Raw genomic sequence first — 23,716 nt, forward strand, 5'->3', positions numbered from 1 at the left:
GGCCGTTCTTGGCACACCGATTTTGACTACGGATTGCTTCGTTTATCTGATCAAGAGATTGAGCTCACGGCGGGTATGACCGGTCGACATGTGATGATTACTCCTCCTAGGCACCTGATCCCACCTCAGGTATGTTCAGGGGTCCGTGTTTACCCAACTATCTATTTTGTATTCCTTATGGGAGTTGTGAGCTTTATCACTGTTCGTTATCTTCATCTTTCAGGAGAAAACCGAAAACGGCTTTCTGAGCACATTTTTTCTCTCTAGTCGCCGGCCTATGTGACTGCATACACCTTACTGTTACTTACATGTTCATTTGTACCGAATGCAGGATCATTTGGGTCATCGTCAAATTATCCTACAATAGGAGATCCAGGGCATCCTCTTAATCTGGCAATTTTTTTTCATTTAAAATGTAGTCGACCGATGTACATATGCAGCATTCCCAATATGTATTTTATGAATTTACACGTAGGTCAAGTTATACGATATGTCATCTTCACAAGTCAAGGGTGATTCGTTACCTGGCATTGAAAATAAAATCTATGTATCTCGAAAGCAGGAGATATATATGCTTTTGAAATATCAAAAGAATTCTGCATTCACAGTGGAAATTAATCTATCTATCTATATATATTATATATATATATATATATATATATTGCGTCATATCTTTCACTTCAAATGCTTTCTTTTCTAATGCATCTATTTACTTAATTGAGTTTTGCCTAGTTACAACGTTACATGTACGTTGTCGTCTTAATATTGGTGAGTAACATTTCCTAAAACGATCTTTAAAGATGAAATAAAACCAAATACTAAGATATTAAAAACATTTATTATACTAAAAAAATTTCATTTCTTAAGATTTGATATATTCAATTTAGTTGTAACGTGCAATATTCGATCCACAGAGCCGTACAGTCCCAGCATGAGGAATCTGACCACGAATGGTTTCCATATCCTAATAAATTTATTTTCATGAAAAGCTGCTATAAATTATAAGAGTTGCTATCTTTCAAAAAACAAATGATGTAGAATTGTTTGTTTACATACTTATATAATCATAGAATTTGTTACATAGTAAATGATTTTCTTTTCGTTTCTACTAAACTTTGAACTAGTCTTAGTTCCCATGTGATCCATCCTACCGATCACATGATACTATATTCCCAGATTATTGGTAAACAATTATGTAAACAATCCACGCTATCTTCACATCTCAATATAGAAATACAAAATTGGTAGTAAAGATAGTACAGAAAAGTAAGACATCAATAAGTTCCAGCTTCCGCCCTTTCTATAGTGTTGGGGCTGTTTCCGCCCTTGCTATTGTGTTGGGACTGGTTTGGCCCTTCCTGTAGTGTTGGGGTCGATTTCTTCTAGTTCCCCGGCCGTGTTTGAACCTTCTTCATTGTTTTCCACGTATAGGCGCTCCAGTCTGTTCCTGCGATACACCATGCAGGCGATGCCAATGATCATGGCAATAACCATAAAGCCTATCAATGGAGCGATGATGACGAGCATCATTAATGCCAGGCTATCAAATATAGGGGAAACCGACTGAAATACAAAGGTAGTCCTGTTAATTAGGGAGACATGCTATAAACATAGAATACGTGATACTACATAGTGTACATGTACCATTTAGCTAGCCGAAGGTTCCCAATGTTTTTCACACCAATTTTAAGAGCTACCTTATGCCCTATTGGTTTGGGGAGGGGAAGGTGGGAATCATCGATAAACAAATCCACGCTATCTTCACATCTCAATATAGAAATATAAAATTTTTGGGATATTGGAAATTTTTCAACGTTTAAAAATTCTATAATAAATTATTATTGATATTTGTAACTATAGCTTAGTTTTGCAACCATTATATATATTTAATGCTTCGAATTTATCATGCATCATAAACTTAAATGACTAAAACATTATTTTCCAATATTATCCTTCTAAAGATGCAATTTTCATAAAGTTGAAATAAAGCTTTCATCATTTAATCTCTTTGGAAAATTTTGACACTACTTTGGAATTTTTTGACAATTTTTGTTGGGGACACTGTCTGAATATGCTAGTGATTCTTATGCTTGAAAAACACTATTTGAAGTCAAAATTTCAAATCAATTTTGAAATAATTTTCTTAAGCAAATTAACTTTTCAGCGTATGTTTACAGTTTACATTCAATTTTTCTTATACCTTGTAAACCAGCAGTGTTTTTAACATCTGTGTTAGATAAAGCTTCCAAGTATTCAATGACTTAAGTCTATTCTCAGTTTATGGTCATGAGGATGGAGGTTATAAAACTTTTTTGAGCACGTTTTCAAACTCAAACTGTGGGGTATTCTAAACGAATTTTGAGTTCATCATGAAGATCACATGTCGCGGTATACGAAGCTTATCAATGATGTCCACATCCTCCATATAGTCTAATAAATTGTTTTTGCACCTGAAACCACGTTCCCCCCGGATAAGCTACCTATTTCCAAGCAAAACATAGACCACCACCATGTTCAGTATAGACTTAAGACAAGTATCTGGATGTCTTATATAATAAGATTTATAACAAGATCATCTAAGATATGACAGTTTTTTTGAAACAGCTATGATGGATCTTATGACAAATTTTGGTCTTAGACAGATCCTAGTTGCAAGATTGTTTAGTAAAACTTAGCTGCAATAATGTAGCCCTCTCTGATTTTTTTTTTCCGGGAGAGGGCTACAACTCCTTAGGATCTCCGTAATGGTGCAAATGCGGGAGTGATTCACTCCCGCAACATTTGCGCTCATTCTGACTTTCTTTACATAAATAAAATGATATTCTATGTTTCTTAGTCAATATATAAATTTACAACCTGCAACTTAAAATTTGTGAGGCTCTATTCTACCGTTTTCAACAATTTCGATAAATTCCAATTTCTCGATTCATATTTGTGCGCCATGTTTGATATACTGAAGTTTCAACTTCCGGTTGTCAAGTCATTTGCATATGCCATATAAGGTAGTATTTACATCAATGGACAAGTATGGAGGCGAAACCTATTTCGTCGGTATTGAAAAGGTTTGAATTTAATATCAAATTAAAACCCGAACAGCAGAGTGTAAATTCTTTCTGCAACAATATAATGATTTTCCTTTCTTTGTCGAAGTGGCTCGAGTAACTACATTTTCGCGCTGATTGTCAATGTTTAGGTTTATCATTAGATCCACCTACGAGATCTCCCGATTACAAGCATGGCGGAGCAGACGAAGAATTTTGCATGTTGTACTTTATATTTAATGAAAAACACCTTTATTATACATGCCCGAGCACAAAGTTGGTACTCCTTTTGGTGTAAACAACATTTGGGACTAATACACAGAGTTTATTATCGGTTATTCATAAAATTATTTTGCACCATTATGGAGATCCTATGGAATAGTAGCCCTATCCCGAAAACGTCAGAATAAAAAAAAAATTGGATAGGGCTACATTATTGCAGCTAAGTAAAACTGGCCCCAGGTTTACGAAAGTATGCTAAGAATGATCCTAAGATATGTCTTAGGACAAATAGGACAGTCGTAGGACGATCTTATGACAATCGTAAATTGTAAATTAAACATGTCTTAGGATTGTAGAAACAAAGAATATCACAATTTATTTATTATTACTATTTTTTTTAACATAATTTTACAGATGAAAAAGTATCATAGCATTAATTTTCAAACAAAAAAGTGAAAATTCGTTTGAAATCACCTTTACCTTAATACATACTATAGAAATGGGGGGAAATTGATTTAATTTAATTCTGGATAACAACGAACATTAACATAAATTATTTTAAAAGATGAAATACATTTACAAAATAAATAAATTAAAATGAATTCCGGTATACCATTATTGTTCATAATAATTACACTGTACTTAGCTTTTTTTAACGTATGCACATTTATCCCTTTCTATCATTTGCTTGTTAAAATTTGAATAAAGACGCACATGATTGGAATACATGTACTCCAATCATGTGCGTCTTTATTCAATTTTTTTTATGTACATGTATATTGTTATATGAAGGAAAAGCTGAGTCATTTAAATTACATGTACATTGTTATTATAAGAATGTCAACTTATGATATGTCTTCAAAACTTAATGAAGCTGTTCAAAAAAGCAAATGGAAATTTTGAAGATCTTTATGTGCGGGATTTATTTGCAGTCGGTGTAAGAGTAAACAGAAAGTTTGTGAGCCGCTGAAAGACGCAGCTGACTGCAAGGAGCATCTCGCTTCGCGAGCCGACTAAAAAATCATCTTCTCAAGAACCACTGGGCCAGGAAAGAAGAAATTTACATGAAAGCTTCCTGACATTGTTCAAATTAAAGTTTGTTATAATCATGGCCCCCGGGGGTAGAATGGGGCCACAATAGGGGTTCAAAGTTTTACATACAAATAAATATTAGGGAAAATCTTTAAAAATCTTCTCCTCAAGAACCACTAGGCTAAAAAATTACAAATTGACATGAAAGCCTCCCAGCATAATGCAGATTCAAGTTATGGCCTCAGGGGTAGGATTGGGCCACAATAGGGGATCAAAGTTTTACATACTAATATATAGAAAAAAAATATTTAAAAATCTTATCTAGAACCATTGGTCCAAAGAAGTTTACATTTGCATGAAAGCTTCCTGACATAGTGCAGATTCATGTTTGTAACAAGATGTGTTTGTGAAACACAAATGCCCCGATAATGGCCAATTCCAAAGATGGTCAATGTCACAAGGACAGATATCTTGGTACCAGCAGAAAGATCTTGACACAAGAAAAGCTCATGTGCAACATGAAAGCTCTAATATTTACCATTAAGAAGTTATGACCAATGTCAAATTTTTTTAAATTAGGTCAAACTACAAAGTAAGGTAAAAAAAAAAAAAGTCTTGTCACAAGGAATACTCGTGTGAAATATCAAAGCAATAGCACTTAATGTTTAAAAGTTATTAGCCATGTTAAAGTTTTCAAAAAATAGGTCAAACCCCAAGGTCAAGGTCACAGGGTAAAAAATGTTGGTACCCATGGAAAGGTCTTGTCACAAGGAATACTCATGTGAAATACCAAAGCTCTAGCACTTACTGTTCAAAAGTTATTAGCAAGGTTAAAGTTTCAGACAGAATTACAGAATGACAGACAGGACAAAAACAATACGCTCCCTTTGGGGCATAAAATATAATCCCTGGCGGGTAGGATGGGGCCACAATAGGGAATCAAAGTGTTAAAAGCAATTATATAGGAAAAATCTCTAAAACTCTTTTTTTTCAAGAACCACTGGGCCAGGAAAGTAGAAAATTACATTAAGGTCCCTGACATAGTGCAGATTCAAGTTTGTTAAACTCATAACCCCGGGGATAGGATGGGGCCACAATAGGGGATCAAAGTTTTACATACAAATATATAGGGAGAACCTTTAAAAATCTTTTTCTCAAAAACCACTGGGCTAGGAAAGTAGAATTTTACATGAAAGCCTCCAACATAGTGTTGATTCAAGTTTGTAAAAATCATAGCCCCCGGGGGTAGGATGGGTCGACAATAGGGGATCAAAGTTTTACATACATATATGTGGGGGAAAATCATTAAAAATCTTCTTCTGAAGAATCACTGGGCCAAAGAAGTTTACATTTACATGAAATCTTCCTGACATAGTGCAGATTCAAGTTTGTAAAATTCATGGCCTCCGGGGTTAGGTTGGTGCCACAATAGGGATCAACGTTTTACATGCAAATATATAGAGAAAATCTTTAAATATGGGCCAAAGTGACTCAGGTAAGCAATGTGGCCCATGTGGCTCTTCTTTTAAAATATCTTCATAAAACATTTAGTGATGGATTACCTGCTATCATTTTCTGATTTGTCCAAAATATCGTATCGTATATTGAGAATAATTTTATGGACAATAATTTGCAGAACAATTCAATATTCCTATGTTTCAACAGTCTCGTTTAAAGTTAGCATTTCACAAATCTATGGTCATTATAATGATCTAGATTGCCAATACAACCTATCATTGGGTCAAAAGCTGTCTGACATTTTTCATAGCTCGATTGTTAGACCGTTCTTGGGACACTGATTTGACTACGGATTGCTCCGTTTACCGGCTCTCGTCGTTTCTTCGTGATTCTGACAAGTTATTGTAGTCGTGACTCTGGTTTGTTTGTAGTTGATATGAAGTAGTTGTGTAGCTTACCGTTTCTTTATTCTGATGGGTTATAGAAGATTGGCAGCGTACATCGCTTTCATCTGAATTGTCTGCGCAGTTTACGTCTCCATCACACACCAGAGCTTTATCTACGCATCTGAAAAGATGGGGAAGTTAGTGTCACTTTATCTTATCTATTGCCATGTTGATTGTTCTAATTTTTGTATCAATTACTTCTACAAAAATAATATGATAAACAAGAAATGGTTTAGAACCCCCCCCCCCCCCCCCCCCCCCCCCCCATCATGTGGCAATATCTCTAGCGATAGTAATAAATAAAATGGGTTATCTACTACATGTAGTCAAGGGAAACCATAAAAATAAGTTCAATCTGTCAAGTTACTATGCAGCAGACATTTCCAAATAATCATTCATTCGGGCCATGACCTTTGACCTTTATGGGACACCAGTGTACTAATCCCGTGGGGGTCCGGGTTAGAATAGGTCCTCAGTACTCCTTAAGAGGCGACTAAATGGGACGGCCCTTCGGATGAGACCGCATAAATCTAGGCCCCGTGTCACAGCAAGTTTATCACGATAAAGATCCCTCCCTGTTCAAAGGTCATAAGCGCCGATCATAAGTCTAAATTTTGCAGTCCTTCACCGGCAATGCCAATGCAATGGTGGGGTCTCCATATGAGTGATACATTCTTGAGCGGGACGTCAAACAACATACAACCAACCAGTCATCGTCACAAGCCACGACTATTGTCTGCGTTTACACTAACGTCAAACGTATGATTTAAAAAAATCCTCGACTTCATGAATATTTATTTTCTAACCAATCGGTGAGCTTCAATGATTTTTTTTTGGATGGAAAGAAAATCATTCGGAGGTCAATGCGTGCTCGTAGCGGAATAATCCGAGGATTGCCGATTGAGAACAAACGGGACACTTTTTAGCCGTTGTAACGAATGGCGGCTTCTTTGATGACTTCACCGGTGTAATAAATTTATCATATAATATGCGTAATCACGCCGCTTTTTAATTTTTTTTTAAATTTAGATAATTGTCCGATCAACTTTAGTCTTTCAGATTTCAACACATCCATTTTACTCCGAATATCCTCATCAAGTTTGAGAATACGATTAAGTCTATTAATTAACACAGAATTTACAAGTGTAACCACGGCTGTTATTGCGAATTTCATTTAATATACACTTATAAAATTATATTATAAACTTTACTTTCTTCTGTAAGCATATTCATGAAAATCGAGGGTTTCGCTGATCATGCTGGTTTGAGGTAGGGTAGGTACTACCGGACTCAGTAACCGTAGTTAGCGACGATGACAACCAGTGTACTACGTTTGATGTACATGTGAAGAAAATGGTTTTCAGATATTGAGTGGACAATATCTTGTTATGTCCAGTTTGACCCTTGACCTTGTGATCTAAAATCTAAAAAATAATTACGGGTCATTTAATTCGAGTTGTATAGCCAGTGTTACTGTGTACCAAGTTTGACATCTGTCAAACAAAGCATTCTCAAAATATTGAGCAGAAAATGTACTATCCGATGTTCAGTTTGAACAATAGGGGTCATCTACTCTTTAGGGGCAGCCACTGTACAAAGTTTGGTAACTGTCATGCCATTGAAGTGTTCTGTAGATTAAGATATGCATTACATACAGAGAAGTTTGACCATTGACTTTGTGACTTGATAATCAATAGGAGTTATTTACCAAATTACCAGTGAACCAAGTTTTATGTCTGTAAAGCAAAGAGTTCTCAAGATTGATTCATTTTATATTGTTTAACGTCCTTCTCGAGAATATTTCACTCATATGGAGACGTTGCCGATGAAGGGTTGAAAAATGTAGGCCTATGCTCGGTGCTTACGACCTTTGAGCAGGATTGAGGGATCTTTATCTTGCCACACCTGCTGTGACACGGGGCCCGGGTTTTTGCGGTCTCATCCGAAGGACCGCCCCATTCAGTCGCCTCTTACGACAAGCAAAGGGTACTGAGGACCAATTCTAACCCGGATCCCCATCGGAGAGTTCTCAAGACATTGAGCACACAACATCTTACTGTGTCCAGCTTGACCCTTGACCTAGTGAACTCAAATTCAATAGGGATCATCTATTTCTTAGTGCATCAAGATTTATGTCTGTCAAGCAAATGGTTCTCAAGCGGACAGTATTTTACGCAATCAGAAGCGTGATATAAGATATGTTGACAACAGGGATGTGGTAGATTTTTACAATAGCAGTACATATGTACCTAAAATATCTACATTTCCAATGTCTTTGCCTTTGGTATCTTTACAAATTGTAATAACTATTTCCCCATCAATGCGATGCAGTTGTAAAGAATGTGCGCATGAATCTCGATAAATATGGTACATTGTACATGTACATTTCAACGGCTGGAAATTCTGACAGAAATTATACTAGAATGCACAATTTATATGAAATAAATTTCAGTCTTGAAAATGCACGAGGGTATGAACTGCAACGCTGCACAGCATACTTTTCCGGCGTACGTAGTCTCAAATCATACACTGGTCTTTGCGCTTCATGAAAAGCATGCCGTTGAAATAGGCGTACCATGTAAAAAAAAAAAAATTGTAAATACTTGGTAACGTAGCATGTCGAGGTACTTTCGATTAGGCTTGTCCAGTAGGCGGTCGATTCCTTGTCGATGATAATAATGTGCACATATTTTTGTTTTCTGATCGTAATTTTTGAGTAGTTACACACCGAGTTGGCATTTTGGTGGCCGGTAACTTGCATTATATGTCAGTGGGGGCAACATTTTAATTTTGCTATAAAAGAACTTCTAAATAAATACAGAATAATAAGTTTTACGCTTTATTTCATGCATGGATATGCATAAAAACAAAAAATGTCATCCAAGCGGGGACAGTGTCAAAAGTAGTTCGGACAGGAAGTGCTTTATCAAACGGGCGTGTGATAAAGCTAATGCTTTATCTCACTTTCAATGTACACCACACGTATGAGATGAATAAATATATACTTTTACATTGGGAGCGATATCTAGTATGCATACCTGTTTCCGTCGCAGAGAAAGGACGATTCCGAACATCCCCCGAATGCTATCGTGAAAGGTGTTAGAACCACCGTAAAGCTCCAGTCGCTCTGATAACCGCCGGTCTGTGTTTCGAAAGTCATTGCAAGGTCACCTAGGAATGCGTCTCTCGATACCTTTCCTGAAAACCATTAGCATTTGTATTATATTCTTTATTCAAAATATACATGTATTAAAGAAGTTGGCTCCTCGGCATTTGAGCACAATTAAGCAGGATGCTGTAACTTTGTATAGATATGTACTAGTTCAATTGATTCATTGATTGTTTTTGCTGTTTTCCGCCACACACAACAAATTTTCAGTTATCTGGTGGTGCCCAGTTTTTTTATTGGTGGAAGAGAGAACCCAGATACAATATGTACATGTACCTGGGAAGAGATCACCGACCTTCCGAAAGTAAACTGGGAAACTTTCTCACTTATATATAATATACATAGATCCATTACTTCATCACATTCAGTTGAAAATTTTCAATTTAAATTCTGAAAGGGTTTGGCAAGGACTACATTAGGTCTCGTGTTAATTTCCCTAAAGGTGTTGCATGAAAGATAGATAAAGTTAAGAGGGTGTCCATTATGATATCAGGCAGAGGTCGGCACATGCTATCTCTCAGATTTTCATGAAACTTTGTGCACAGGTTCCTACTGACCCCAATATGAAATTTGCCAAATAAAAAGTTTCTATCATGTTTAGTTTGGGTTCGACATGGAAAAACAACTTTGAGATAATATTCGGTGCAAAAAGGTCACGAAATATTGGAAAAAAGTGCTATGTTTGAACAGCTCTAAAATGTCATATAACTAAAAAAATAGAGAAAAGCAATATTTTATATGTTAGATATACACTATATGCAATAACTAAGAGGGTTTTTGTGTGTATATTCATCCAATGAATGAATTTATTAATTGTTAAAATTGCACATATTTCACACCAATATATTTTACAAAATAATGATCAAAATATAAGATCTCACAAAACCCAATACAATGTCTCAAAAGAAATAGATTATGTATAACCAGAAACTTGAAGAGGTGTATTTCAAGTTACAAAAATAAATTCAGTGGGAAAAGCAAGGTTTGATGGTGAAAAGTTGAACTGAAATCTCAAAATTTTCAATAAGTGCAAAAAGGTCAACTACTTAAATGAAGATTGTTGAACTACATAAATAGAAATAAATATGAAGTAGATATAACAAATCAATGATTAAATGATTAAAATTCATGAAAAATTACTAGAACATATGAACATTCAGAAATAAATTTCATGTCTTTGTATACATTCTATATAATAAAGGCAAAAAAATGCCTATGTAATTCATTGTATAAAATTTTACAATGTTGATTTTTAGAGGTCATTTCTGACACAGGATTTGAGATAATAGTCAATTAATTAACACACATATATAAAGTTAAAATTATCAGTAAATCAAATTTTAATAAATTGCCTATCATGAAGAATCTAAATTCATTCACTCACATTACAAACTTGACATTGGCAGATCCCGAGGGGGTTGGGGTGGAGGGGTAGAAAACACCCTCTCCTTTTCTCTGGGACATCTAGATAGTTATTTAGCATTAACCAGAAATTTTTTGACTCTCTTGTAAAGCATTTCCCTTTGCATTCATGAAATAACATGCCATATTCCATTTTCTGCCTACATCAGATTGGCAGACTTGCTTTAATGCATGTTTACTCTGATGTTGAAATATATATTGACCACTTCCAGATACACAAAATGTTTGTTGAATTTTACCCAGTGACAGAAAATGTTCATAAAGTATCTTCAACTGATGCATAAAAGGTTACATGTAACTAGCAATCAATAATAAACATATTTACTTTATCAATTCATCGGATATGACTTAATGCAGATTTTAGATCATTTTTCTGGACCCCCCCCCCCCCCCCCCCCTTCAAATCACTGTCTCTGTCTCTGTTTAACAAATGACAATAAACAAATCATGTCTTAATGCCTGGTACTTAGTAGCATGGTTTGCAAAGTAAGAGCTAGTGCATATTTCTGACATTTGTTACAAACAAACTTTTCCCCTAGAAATTATGAAAATTGGCACTGAATTTATATTGATACATGTATATTAACAATTGATACATTTCACAGTATGGAATCTTATTTTGCCACCCCACCACTCTCTTCTAATTTATGTCTAATGCCATAGCAGTGTTTCTTTTGAATATTGGTTCACAAACAGGAATAAAATTTGTCACTTCAAAAATTGAAATATGCTGCAACCATAGAGTTAAAGTAGTGGTCATCATTTGATTATCTTTGTCAGATGCAAAGCGTTTCTGTGAAATAACTGTCAACATATCTAGATTGAAGTGGAGCTATGAGTTCTGTAATTCCCCTTATGACTTCACAAGTCTTTTGTCTGTAGTAATTCTGTGTTCTCTCCAAAGCCTCTTCCTATCTTGGACTCAGCTGAGATCTAAATAACAACAGTTGTGTAAATTAATGGAAATAAAATGATGAACATGTTTAAATAGCACTGTAAGTAATGCACTAAGAAAGTCAAGATCATATGTTTGATATAGTCACAAGGTCAAAGGTCATGATATAAAATAAATTCTGGTCATTAGGCATTTCATGTGAAACAAACTAACCCAATACCTTATCCCTCAAGATATAACAGATCTGGTAATAATGAATGTTTTTCAAAAGTAGGTCAACATGGTCAAAGTCAGAAGTTCAAAAGTAAAGCTCTTTTCATTAGTAATCTATAATATGTGAAATCTATATCAAAGCCCAATCCAAAGTGGCTGAGAAACTATATACCAATTTAAAGTTTTTGAAAATCATGCTATTTTAAAGACTAAGGTCAGGTACTAAATTAAAAGTCTGGTAATAAAGATTATACACATTTTGTATATCTTTATGTAAAATATCAATATAATAAAATCTGGGTTAAACTTCAAAACCAAGGTCACAATATCAAACAGCATGGTATCAAATGAAAGTTCTTGCCATAAGATATCTAAATACTAAACATAAAAGGCTAGACTACCTTATATATAGTTCAGGAGAATTGCCTACTGTAGGTTATATTTTGTTAAAAGTAGACCAAGCACAAAAGTAAAAAAATAATTGATATCAAAAGAAATGTCTTATTATAAGGAATAAAAATATGAGAGCCTTATTACTAACATGAGCAAGTTCCAGACAGATATTGCCCCCCCCCCCCCCCCCCAACTTTAGTCATGGGTGCATAGAAATGAAAAATGAATCAACACAAATTAGGAACATATGCAGTTTGAAAGGATTTAGTGTGGCCCTGCTAACCTTGAAAAGAATTTGTTTTAATTTCCTGTATATTCCCACATCATACTTTGATCGCCTCCATACCCTAATTCTTTAGCCTCTTTAGCCTTCAGCTCAGGTGAGCTAAAAAAAACAACAAAAAAACTATATATTCATTGATTCAAAAATTAAACCACATTCTGATTTCAAAACATCACCTCTGACTTATATATATATGTATATATATACGAGCTAGTATTTGAAATTATCTAAACAAGAATTGTCTGAAGAGAGTTTAAAACTTGTCAGTGGGTTAAAATCTTTGATAACAGTCATGAATTAAAAATGCATGTATGTGTTGTGTGTGGCATGGTGACATCACATAAAACTTTAATATGAAGGGTCAAGGTCATAAGGTAAAAATGTTACTATCATATGACATGAAGGAAAACACATTTCTGAAATATCCAACCCCCATCTCTAACCATTCTTTTATAATCCATTCAGCTTAAATTTAGAGAAATTAATGATATACATCAACCTGTAACACACACCCCACCCCCACACACATAATGGTTCTTATAGTTGCATAATTACATGAATAAATATATATCATTATTTTTTTTATATTTATTATTCAGTTTTTGTCACATACATACATGTACATATACTACCCTCTCACACTGATTCATTCATCCTTTAATAGATATTAAATCTAGGAATCCAAAAAACAAACACATGTGAAAAGTAGCTAGTAAAAAAAAATCAGTCAAAAATAATCTGATATAATTTTAATATATATTATTTTTTATGCATGCATGCTGATATGTACATAGCTTGCAGGACAATAAACACTTTTCACCACTTCCATCTTGTTTTTGTGTGATTCTATTGTTTCTTAATTCAATGATTTGTGGATAAACATTGTGTTGTAGTACAGATTTTAAAAATCCCTACATTAACATTAACACCCCCCCCCCTCCCCCCCCCCCCCCCCCCCCCCCCCCCCCCCCCCCCCCCCCCCGATTGATTTAATAGTTTTTTTTACTGTGGGGATTTATCATTTTAATCATTATTATTTTAAAAAGAATCATTTCATCAAATGAATTGTTTGCATTGACACATCATGAGAACTTGCATCAAAATTGTCTAGCAATCAAAGACAGTTTTCAAAGAAAAATAACAGAGAAAATTCGACATTTATACTTACCACTTCCAACGGGAACAAATATTTCCCTTGAAACATTGAAGTTTACTGCTCTGTCTGCTTTACACTTTCCCTTGTGTAGTAGATAACAACATTTGGTGGTGGTTGCCTCCAGTAAATCCCAAAAGAATCGCAATGACCTCGGCATACTAGTAAGCATCTGCACCGTGCACGATAGTTTAAACAGTTAAACTTTTACGTCGAATTCGAAGTATCCCGATCTGTACAGCAGGGGGTCAATCTCGGTTGAATATTACACGCAGTTCCAACTTTAAAATATCTTGAATATCCACTTATGTCTTTTGAACAATTATTAAGGATTGACAAGTCCCTAAAATAAGGACCACTCCTAGAAAAACTTCACGTTTCTATCACTTGTCAGCCATATCTGTTTACCCACGAAACTTTGATAAGGTCCGGGCTGAATATTTATTTTTCACCATCAAATTAAAAAAAAAATTAATTCCATGTTTACACTTGATAAAAAAAATCGAGATAAGTGAAAAATGTTCTAAATAAATACTGTTTTCTTCGAAAATGACAATTTATGCAAGTTTCGGATCATTTTACATTTTTTACGCCAAGGGAGGTAACTCAAATTACTGGCTTTTTGGCTACTTCTGTCAGTAATTGCTCAACAACAGCATTGTTTCCCAGCAATTTTATTGTTTCATCTTAATTATTAAGGAATTTCCTTCAAATATTGTTTATACTTTCTGGATAAATTTTATTGTATTGGGTATTGTTTAACTTTACAAAATGATCATTTTCTATAGATTATATAGTGTCCTCGAATTTATGAAATAGGCCAAGTTTTGGCATCTAACAATGTTTTTTGTGAAATTCACTTTACATACGATAAAATTGGCGTATGACCTTAACTTTTATTGGGTATGAATAAAATTTTGGGGAATTGCATGTGCCAGCCGTATTATAGCTACTGCCTGATATCTCCGTGGACGGCCTCTTAAGTTATTCAAATATATATGATAAAACCAATCGGAAAGTTCTATTATCTTGATTCAAACATTTTTTAAAAATAAGTTTAAAAGAGGTGCATTCACAAAAATTAGGCAAAATAATTCGAGTTTTAAAAAGCAAGCAATAAGCGACTTATATGATTTTTAGAGTTAAAATTATGGGGTATCCCCGAAATTTAGAAAAATTGCCACCGTGAAATAAAATAAATTTAGCATGAACATGTTCTTCGAATTTTCCACTAAAAAACTGTCGCTTTGAAATTTTGTTTCACAAGGGCATTTTTTGTTGTTGTAAATTTCAAAAAAACGAAACAACTTCACTGATATTATTTTCAACTTCATCTGTACGTCGATTTTCCTTAGTAATGTATGGTCTACTGCGTGGTTCAGTTTTTTCCTCCTTCATATTACGTTTTTCATTTCTAGTTAAGATTGTTTATTACAATATGCCGAATTTGAAATAAGCTTCCCACCTGGACACTGGTTACATACTTGTATATGCTGTAGTTTATGAATAGGACTCGCAACAAACACGCCAAATACAGCATGCAATACCTATATTAATCCGAGATTCCTCTGACTCTTAACCCCACTTTTATTTTGTGACTTCTGCGGGGGAGAGTCAGAGCGGACTCCATATTGAAAAGTGGGAATTCAGCGACACCAGCTGGTGTCGCTGCTTTACCTACCTCTTACAACTTTATTTCGCGGACCCATCTTCCAAGACGCGAGGATTCAGTTATCGGAAGATTATTCTACAAATAGATCATGATTAATACGATGCTATCGCCGTTTAAACGGCCCTAACACCGACAAATGGAGCATCACTTGAATTAGGTCGCCGCCTCGCCATTTGATTTCTTTGCGCATGACGTCAGCACATGTAAACACAAAATTCCATCGTTTAAACGGCGATAGCATCGTATTAATCATGATGCATTTGTAGAATAATCTTCCGATAACTGAATCCTCGCGTCTTGGAAGATGGGTCCGCGAAATAAAGTTGTAAGAGGTAGGTAAAGCAGCGACACCAGCTGGTGTCGCTGAATTCCCACTTTTCAATATGGAGTCCGCTCTGACTCTCCCCCGCACATGTCAAATATAAAAGCGGGGGTAAGAGTAAGAGGAATCTCGGATTATACCTATATAAGTTTTCTTGATTCTGACAAGAATAAATTCTTGAAACGACAATTCCAAATTATCTTAAACATCAACATCATGTAGCAATCTTGATCAAGTCTCTCTGGTGTTCGAAAATGACTAAGCTCATTGAGAACCACTATAGAGAAAGTATCAATGAGAGCTACCATAAAGAGTAGGATTATGAAAGGCCACTTTGCAAAGTAGGCTCAAAGGGGCTAAGCCCGTTTTGGGCCCGAACTCTGTGATACCATAAATATTATTTATGGTATCACAGAGTTCGGGTCCAAAACGGGCTTAGCCCCTGTGAGTAGACTCGCAGAGGGCCATGCATGTAGTGTAAGCTCAAGTAGGGCCATCATGGATTGTATGCTCACGATGGGCTACCATGTAGTGTAGGCTCACGGAAGGCCATCGTACAGAGTAGGCTCACGGAGGGCTACCGTGGAGTGTATGCTCACAGAGGGCCACCATGGAGTGTATGCTCACAGAGGGCCACCATGGAGTGTAGGCTCACGGAAGGCCATCATGCAGTGTAGGCTCACGGAGGGCCACCATGGAGTGTAGGCTCACAGAGGGCCACCATGGAGTGTAGGCTCACAGAGGGCCACCATAGAGTGTATGCTCACAGAGGGCCGCCATAGAGTGTAGGCTCACAGAAGCTACCATGGAGTGTAGGCTCATGGAGGGCCATAAAAAAGAGTAGGCTCACAGAGCGCCACCATGGAATGTGGTTTATTGAGGGCAACCATAGAACCTCAATAACAAATGAAATATGGCTAAAATATTGCTTACTCGGAGTCAAATTACAATCAATCAATAGAATAATTTTGGCTGATAGTCACGCAAAACAGAGAAATACAATCATATGATCTAAACATATCAGATTCTCTAAAAAGTTATGATAATAAATACGCCGAATAATGAGTAAAAATAATTACCATTGGTTGCATTTTTTCCACAGAACACATTTGTTGTATTGTGTGGCAAGTAAGCAACAGTTAAACTGGCTGCACACGTGGTACTCTCGGGGTATGTCTGACGGAAGGACAAGGACATAATGGTGCCAGTGGTACCTGAGGAAAGAAGGAGTCATTTTGATAATGTAAAATTCATTATATTCTAGCTAGATAGTGAAAAACGTATGGAACGTTTGCTTCGTGTTTTCATCAAGCGAATCAATATATATATATATATATATATATATATATATATATATATATATATATACATGTATATATAAAATTGCTAAAAATCTAATTTCATAGTTCTAACTAATGATAATAGATTGTTTCATCTCAAAATTCTGTAGAAATTGTATGATTGATTGTGTCTTGTTTAACGTCCCTCTCTCGAGAATTTTTCACTCATATAGAGACGTCACCAATACCGGTAAAGGGCTTCAAATTTAGGCCTATGTTCAGCGCTTACGGCCATTGAGCAGTGAGGGTTCTCTAGCGTGCCATAGCAGCCGTACCTATTGTGACATGGGACATCCGTTTTTAAGGTCATCTCCGAGGACCAGTGACATTCGCACCTGATGCCGAGCGTTTGGCGATGGAACTGTCACTACCTGTTTAAACGAGTTAGGTTTGTCGCGGCCGAATTCGAACCCCGCCTTCCGCATGCGGGGCGAATGCTCTAACCTCTACACCATCGCGGTGGTTTATATGTAGAAATTGAAACAATGCCATTACAGTGTACAAGAGACAAATCGCTGAACGATGATATTGAAAAATGAAAGCGCTTTATTGTCGGGTTAGGCACAACACGCAAGCAACACGCCGTTACGCTAGCACAGTTTTACACAACTCGCCTTTGCGCCGACAAGCAACGCGCCCTTACCGTAACACAACTTTACACAACTCGCCTTCGCGTCGACAAGCATAGCGCCGTTACGTGAACAAAACATTACACAACTCGCCTTCGCGCCGACAAGCAAAGCGCCGTTACGTGAACACAACATCAAACAACTCGCCTTCGCGCCGACAAGCAAAGCGCCCTTACTGTTAACACAACTTTACACAACTCGCCTTAGCGCCGACAATATCTCGTGCACACGACATAATATATCATTCTAAATATAACATCGTTGAAACCAAAACCGCGCAAAGACAATGAAAAGAAGAAAAAATCTATTTGATCTAGCTCATTATTAGGAAACACTCAGGAATATCACGGATATAATACTTGGTGCAGTTAATTGTTTACAGAGGGATGGATTTCTTGCAGATTTTGTTAGTCTCCATAAGCTAATCATTGACGAAAAGTTTCGGTTGGAAAAATCCCGTGGCGATCCGGGTTAGAATAGGTCCTCAGTATCCCTTGCTTGTCGTAAGAGGCGATTAAATGGGGCGGTCCTTCGGAAGAGACGGCAAAAACCCGGGTCCCGTGTCACAGCAGGTGTGGTACGATAAAGATCCCTCCCTGCTCAAAGGCCGTAAGCGCCGAGCATAAGCCTAGATTTTGCAGCCCTTCATCGGCAATTGGTGACGTCTCCATATGAGTGAAACATTCTCTAGAGGAACGTTAAACAATATTCAATCAATCAATCGATTGGAAAATATTTCCTTTAGGTTACTGCTAGAGGTGGAAAGATGGTATGATATAGACGTTCTGTTCAGGAGACAACATGTTATCAAAAATTTTAGTGACTTTTTAACTACACGTTTCAATCATTACCATTCCGAACAAATATTATATAACGTTTATATCTGAATTTGAAGTATTTTATCTATTTTTCTTAACTTACTCTAGTCTACCGATGTAACATTCTCAATAGGTGTTTTATGAAGTTACATTGTAGGTTGTGTAACTGTTACCAATAATGGTTTTATGCTTTAAAAAAAAAAAAAAAAGCAGCAGAGAATACCTGGCTGATTATTTCATGCGTATATATTTATATTACAACTCGTTTTTTCCTCTAATGAACTAACTAATTTCAGCACGCGACACAATTCGTTCATATTGACTATGAACGGATTATGAAGTAATATAAATATTTAAGAAATGAACATCACGTTTGAGCTGTTCATGGTCAGTATGAACGGATTTAATTTGGATTTGAGGCAAATTCTGTGAATCACGCTAGCGATTCACAGAAAATTTGCCTCAAATCCAAATCCGTTCATATTGACCATGAACAGCTCAAAAGTGATGTTCATTTCTTATATTTATATTCATTTACTAAAACACCGTTTGTTTACATTGTTTCTATTTTGTTGCATAAAAACGAATTCCTAGCCTGTCACAGTAGTTATTGTGACGTACGTCAACACATAGACATGACGTCACATTTCGTCTCACCCTGCCTTTTATCAACATTGCAAGGTGTATTGTATTTTGGAGGTAGGAGACCGCAAGATTGGGATGATAATCCATGTAAGTTCACAATCTTAATCCAAAGGTGTGACTAGCGAGGTCTTTGTAACAGATATTCCATTTCTTTCAAATCATTATACCCTCTCTCAGTCGCGTGCTTTAAGCTAGTTCATAATCCGTTCATGGTCAGTGTGAACGGATTGTGTCGCGCGCTGAAATTGGTTGGAAAATTACAGGAAAATGCGATTTGTAATATAAATATTTAAGAAATGAACATTACTTTTGAGCTGTTCATGGTCAGTATGAACGGATTTGGATTTGAGGCAAATTCTGTGAATCGCGCTAGTCACACTTCGGATTAAAACTGTGAACTTACGTGGATTATCATCCATTTGACGTTTTCCTGGCTTTTTTATGATTTTGATATTTACCGTATTGATATTTTCTGGCACGGTAAACATCAAAATCATAAAAAAAGCCAGGGAAACGTCAGATATTTCGGACTAAGTGCACCGGGCCGTGCAATGTTGATAAAAGGCAGGGTGAAACGACGTGTGACGTCATGTCTGTGTGTTGACGTACGTCACAATACGACTGTGACAGAGGCTAGAAGTTCGTTTTATGCAATAAAAAAGAAGCAATGTAAACAAACGGTGATTTAGTAAATTAATATAAATATAAGAAATGAACAGCACTTTTGAGCTGTTCGTGGTCAATATGAACGGATTTGGATTTGAGGTAAATTCTCTGTGAATCGTAAGCGCGATTCACAGATTTTGCCTCAAATCCAAAGCCGATCATAACTGACCATGAACAATTCAAAAGTGCTGTTTTAAATTTCTTAAGTGTACATTGTTTTAGTGTCTATATAAAAGTATTCAATTTACTAATAGAGGACAATACAAAATAGTTTCCACTACTTTATTGTGTGACGCACGTCGATCGCTTTCAGCGATGACGTTTTGTCGTTAATTTTAAAGAAAACCGCGCAGCATGTCCCAATTTTATTCTGTCGTAAAATAAAATTACCGAGAATCATAACACGAATAAGGGACCACCAAAAAGGGAAATTTCCTCTGCTTTCACAGGCTGTATTTACTTTTTCCTATTTCCATATACGAATATAAATATAACACCGATCTGTTTAAACATTGAGAAATGAAATCGTAAGAAAACGTACATGTGCAGCAAAAAAAAAAAAAACAAAAACAAAAAAACTTTGCCAGACATCAAAAATAATTTTCATATTTACTGAAAGCAGGGATTCTAATATGTGCTTTTCAAAAATAAAAAAAAAATATTGCATTCATAGGGGAAAAAACATATCGAGGGGGGGGGGGGGGGGGGGGGGGATGGCCTAGCATAGCGTCATATTTAGACAAAGCCACCTTTCACTTTTAAATGCATTTTTTTTTAATCTAATGGCTTTATTTATTTAATTGATTTTTACATTGTTAAAAAATAGAGAAAATTTCCAAAAATATGATATATAGATCATACAAATGTATATCTTATGGCTGTAGTTTCAAAGATTTAAAGACACTCCTTTTGTGTAGTCCTGTTTTTATGCGCCACCAGTCAAATTGACTGGTACGGTAGAGAAATGATTAAACTATCTATCACTATTAATTTTGCATTGCTTACCGTCTAGGTATGAAAATCCGAACATGAAAATAGCCACTAAATTTCCCTTTCAAACGATGACTTCCATGGCACAATATTTTATCTCCCGAAATTGAAGAGTTCCGATAGTTTGTTTTTTAAATTAGCGATATACAAGACGGTATGTGGAGATACATGTACAATGTATAAGTAACTATAGATAACACAGACTATAGGAACTCTTCAATTTCAGGAGATGAAATATTGTGCCATGGAAGTCATCGTTTGAAAGGGAAATTTAGTGGCTATTTTCATGTTCGGATTTTCATACCTAGACGGTAAACAATGCAAAGTTAATAGTGATCGAGAGATGTCAAATAACTTATTAGAAGCGAACAGCAGTGTCACCTACGTGCACATTAATTGCTAGCACCGACCAAAGCAGAAAGTGATTTTCCAGACATGAATACACGTATCAACACTTCGCCGCGAGTTACATGTACGTCCCTTTGCGGGGTCAGCCAACGGTCAGTCGGTGAAAAACCAAGTTTTCCAAATGCAAGACGTTATTACTTTGAATTTTAGCTAATTGTCAAGTTTTCATACAAGTTAATGAGTTGCCCCAATCTGGGGCATTGTTGTACATGTAGTTGACTGCAATTGATGGGAAAATAACAGATGTCAAAGCTACAGATAGGAAAATTACAAAGGCCAACCTAGGGAAATATGTTTTTTAAGAGAGATCATAGATGGCGGACAAGGGACGTAACTTCCGCGAAGACTGCTCCGATATTCGGTGAAGGCGTCAGTCCAGATATGCAGTCAATCCGAATCTCAGCCGAGATTACACAAGACCCTGCTCAAAAAAAAAAAAAAAAAAAAAAAAAAAAAAAAAAATGATTTATAAGAATTCCTGGGTCTTGATGAGAATTCTAGTAATAGAACCGGATACGGATACATACAGTATTTGGCCATAAGTAAGTTCCTCCCAAAAATTTCCACTATATATTTCATACAAAACCATATATTTTCAAACAATTTTTCTGTACGCAGTTCTTGATCAATTTTGATGAAATAAAAAGCACTGATCACAGAAGTAGAATTTGATTTTCGTATATATAAGTAAAAAGACGTGAGCGCTTAGATTTATTTCATGTAGGCCCTAATGGTTGATTTGACGAATCGAGTTTAAAAGTTAATATTGAAATCGTCAGTAAATTTTAAGTGCAAGGTCAAATTTAAAACACATAGAACAAGCGCCATGACCCCAGTTTTCCTTTCTGATTTCACGATATTCACCTTCAATGTAGAAATCATTAATATATAACCCCCCCCCCCCCCCCCCCCCCCCGGTAGTAATGACACAACCCCCCTCCATACCTCTGAGTCTCGAGCTATATTATATTTAGGCCTATATATAAACTTTAGAATCAAGTTTTGTTCCTGATTCAGTTACACTGTATATCATTACAAAGTAATTTCTTATATATACTATATAGATCTAAATACTGCCCATTTTTTGCGTGTCATTTGACCTAAAAATGCAATGGGAAAGTTCAAAAGGGATTGATGTGTAAATATTTAAGCGAACATTCAGAACGCACGATTGTGCTTTTATTTCTAGAAAAAAGTAATTAATTTAGATTCTACCGTAAGGAGTCCTTGGAACCCCTCCCCCTAATAGTATACGTGCCTTCGGTGGTCATATACTCCCGATAGTTCCTGGACTCACCCCTGATTAAACATACTACTGTACAAATGCACCCCTTCGCCAAAGGTGACTTTGTCAAACTGTGTATGCGATTCATTTTAATTCATCATACATTACCTGACTTTCTACGCCAAGCCACACCGCATCTTTTTCCATTTGGGAAAGTTGTCGTGTTGTGCGATATGAATTTTGCACTTGAAGGTATCGATCCGCCATGTACTTGAAGAACACCCACTGAATCAGAACAAGTAACACCGTCATTGTTGATGAAATAAAACGTCCGATTTGCACAAGATGCAATTGTGAATGTTTGGAGAGCTAGGAATCCAGCAATCAAGATTCTTATTTGATGGGCTTCCATAACGAAACGTCAACTTCACTAGGAAATGACGTCATATTATCCTTATGAAATGGCGGTAAAAGAGGGGTGCAATTTGATGTTTGATGCATGACTACCAAGACCATATAAACTTATTCAATGTAGAAGATCTAGATTATATAACGAAAGGATAATGAACAATTTTGGAGGATTTAAATCAATATAAATGTTTGATGTTAAATAATGATGAAAGTGAAGTAGATGAAATATTCGCATGACTTTATGATTAGAAACTGACCTTTTTGCACTTGAATTTTTAAGAATAAGAAAAATCTAATTTTCTAAAAATGTGCGTGGTAAATGATTAATTTTTATTTCATATTTTCATAAAGGGAAAGTGTATGTAACTTTCTACCAATTACGAGATTTGTATAAAAATATAATTTCTTTTTTAAATATTGTAATAAAACATGATCTTCCCATTGACTTCAATGTTGAATTCTAGGTGAAATAAATCGAGCAGTAAACACAATTTTGAAAATTCCTAAGGTTTAACAGGGAATTATATGTCTACAGTACAATGGCAGAAATGACAAAATCTTTTGAGATATTAAATTACTTCTATTGGGAGAACTTACCTTATTCCCCCCAAAACCCTTAAAAGCGTCATTTTATTAATTTCATCTTATTATTTTACATGTAATTGACAGAAAATAGGAAAAATTATTACATAGGAGACATATTTCAAGCCCTATATAAAATCTGTAAAACCCAGGAGCTTCCGGGGGCTTAGCGCCCTGTGCCCCCACCAGGGCTTCGCCCGACCCCCAACTTCATAAAATGACCCCCCCCCCCCCCCCAATCGCAATATTCTTGGATCCGCCCCTGGTCTTTGATTAAGCTG

The 23,716-nt window shown here is 35.9% G+C and overlaps 1 protein-coding gene across 1 annotated transcript; it reads right to left on the reverse strand.

Annotated features, from left to right (window-relative positions):
- Positions 1 to 819: 819 nt before the first annotated feature.
- Positions 820 to 22,857, reverse strand: LOC125665796 (uncharacterized). The gene is made up of 5 exons (XM_048898676.2): positions 22,611 to 22,857; positions 16,801 to 16,935; positions 9,238 to 9,397; positions 6,212 to 6,320; positions 820 to 1,563 (listed from the first exon to the last, which is right to left on the reverse strand). Exons 1-5 carry the CDS (start codon positions 22,852 to 22,854, stop codon positions 1,330 to 1,332), a joined length of 882 nt encoding a protein of 293 aa, XP_048754633.2. The 5' UTR covers positions 22,855 to 22,857; the 3' UTR covers positions 820 to 1,329.
- Between the last annotated feature and the right edge of the window lie 859 nt (positions 22,858 to 23,716).

Source organism: Ostrea edulis, chromosome 10, assembly GCF_947568905.1.
Source record: "Ostrea edulis chromosome 10, xbOstEdul1.1, whole genome shotgun sequence".
Classification (NCBI taxonomy): Eukaryota; Metazoa; Mollusca; class Bivalvia; order Ostreida; family Ostreidae; genus Ostrea; species Ostrea edulis.

Coding starts and splice junctions, on each gene's coding strand:
- LOC125665796 (XM_048898676.2), bottom strand. CDS start 22,854: ATGGAAGCCCATCAAATAAGAATCTTGATTGCTGGATTCCTAGCTCTC. Junction 9,398..16,800: donor TGGAAAAAATGCAACCAATG/GTAATTATTTTT, acceptor AATGGTTTTCAG/GAAAGGTATCGAGAGACGCA. Junction 6,321..9,237: donor TTTCTCTGCGACGGAAACAG/GTATGCATACTA, acceptor CCATCTTTTCAG/ATGCGTAGATAAAGCTCTGG.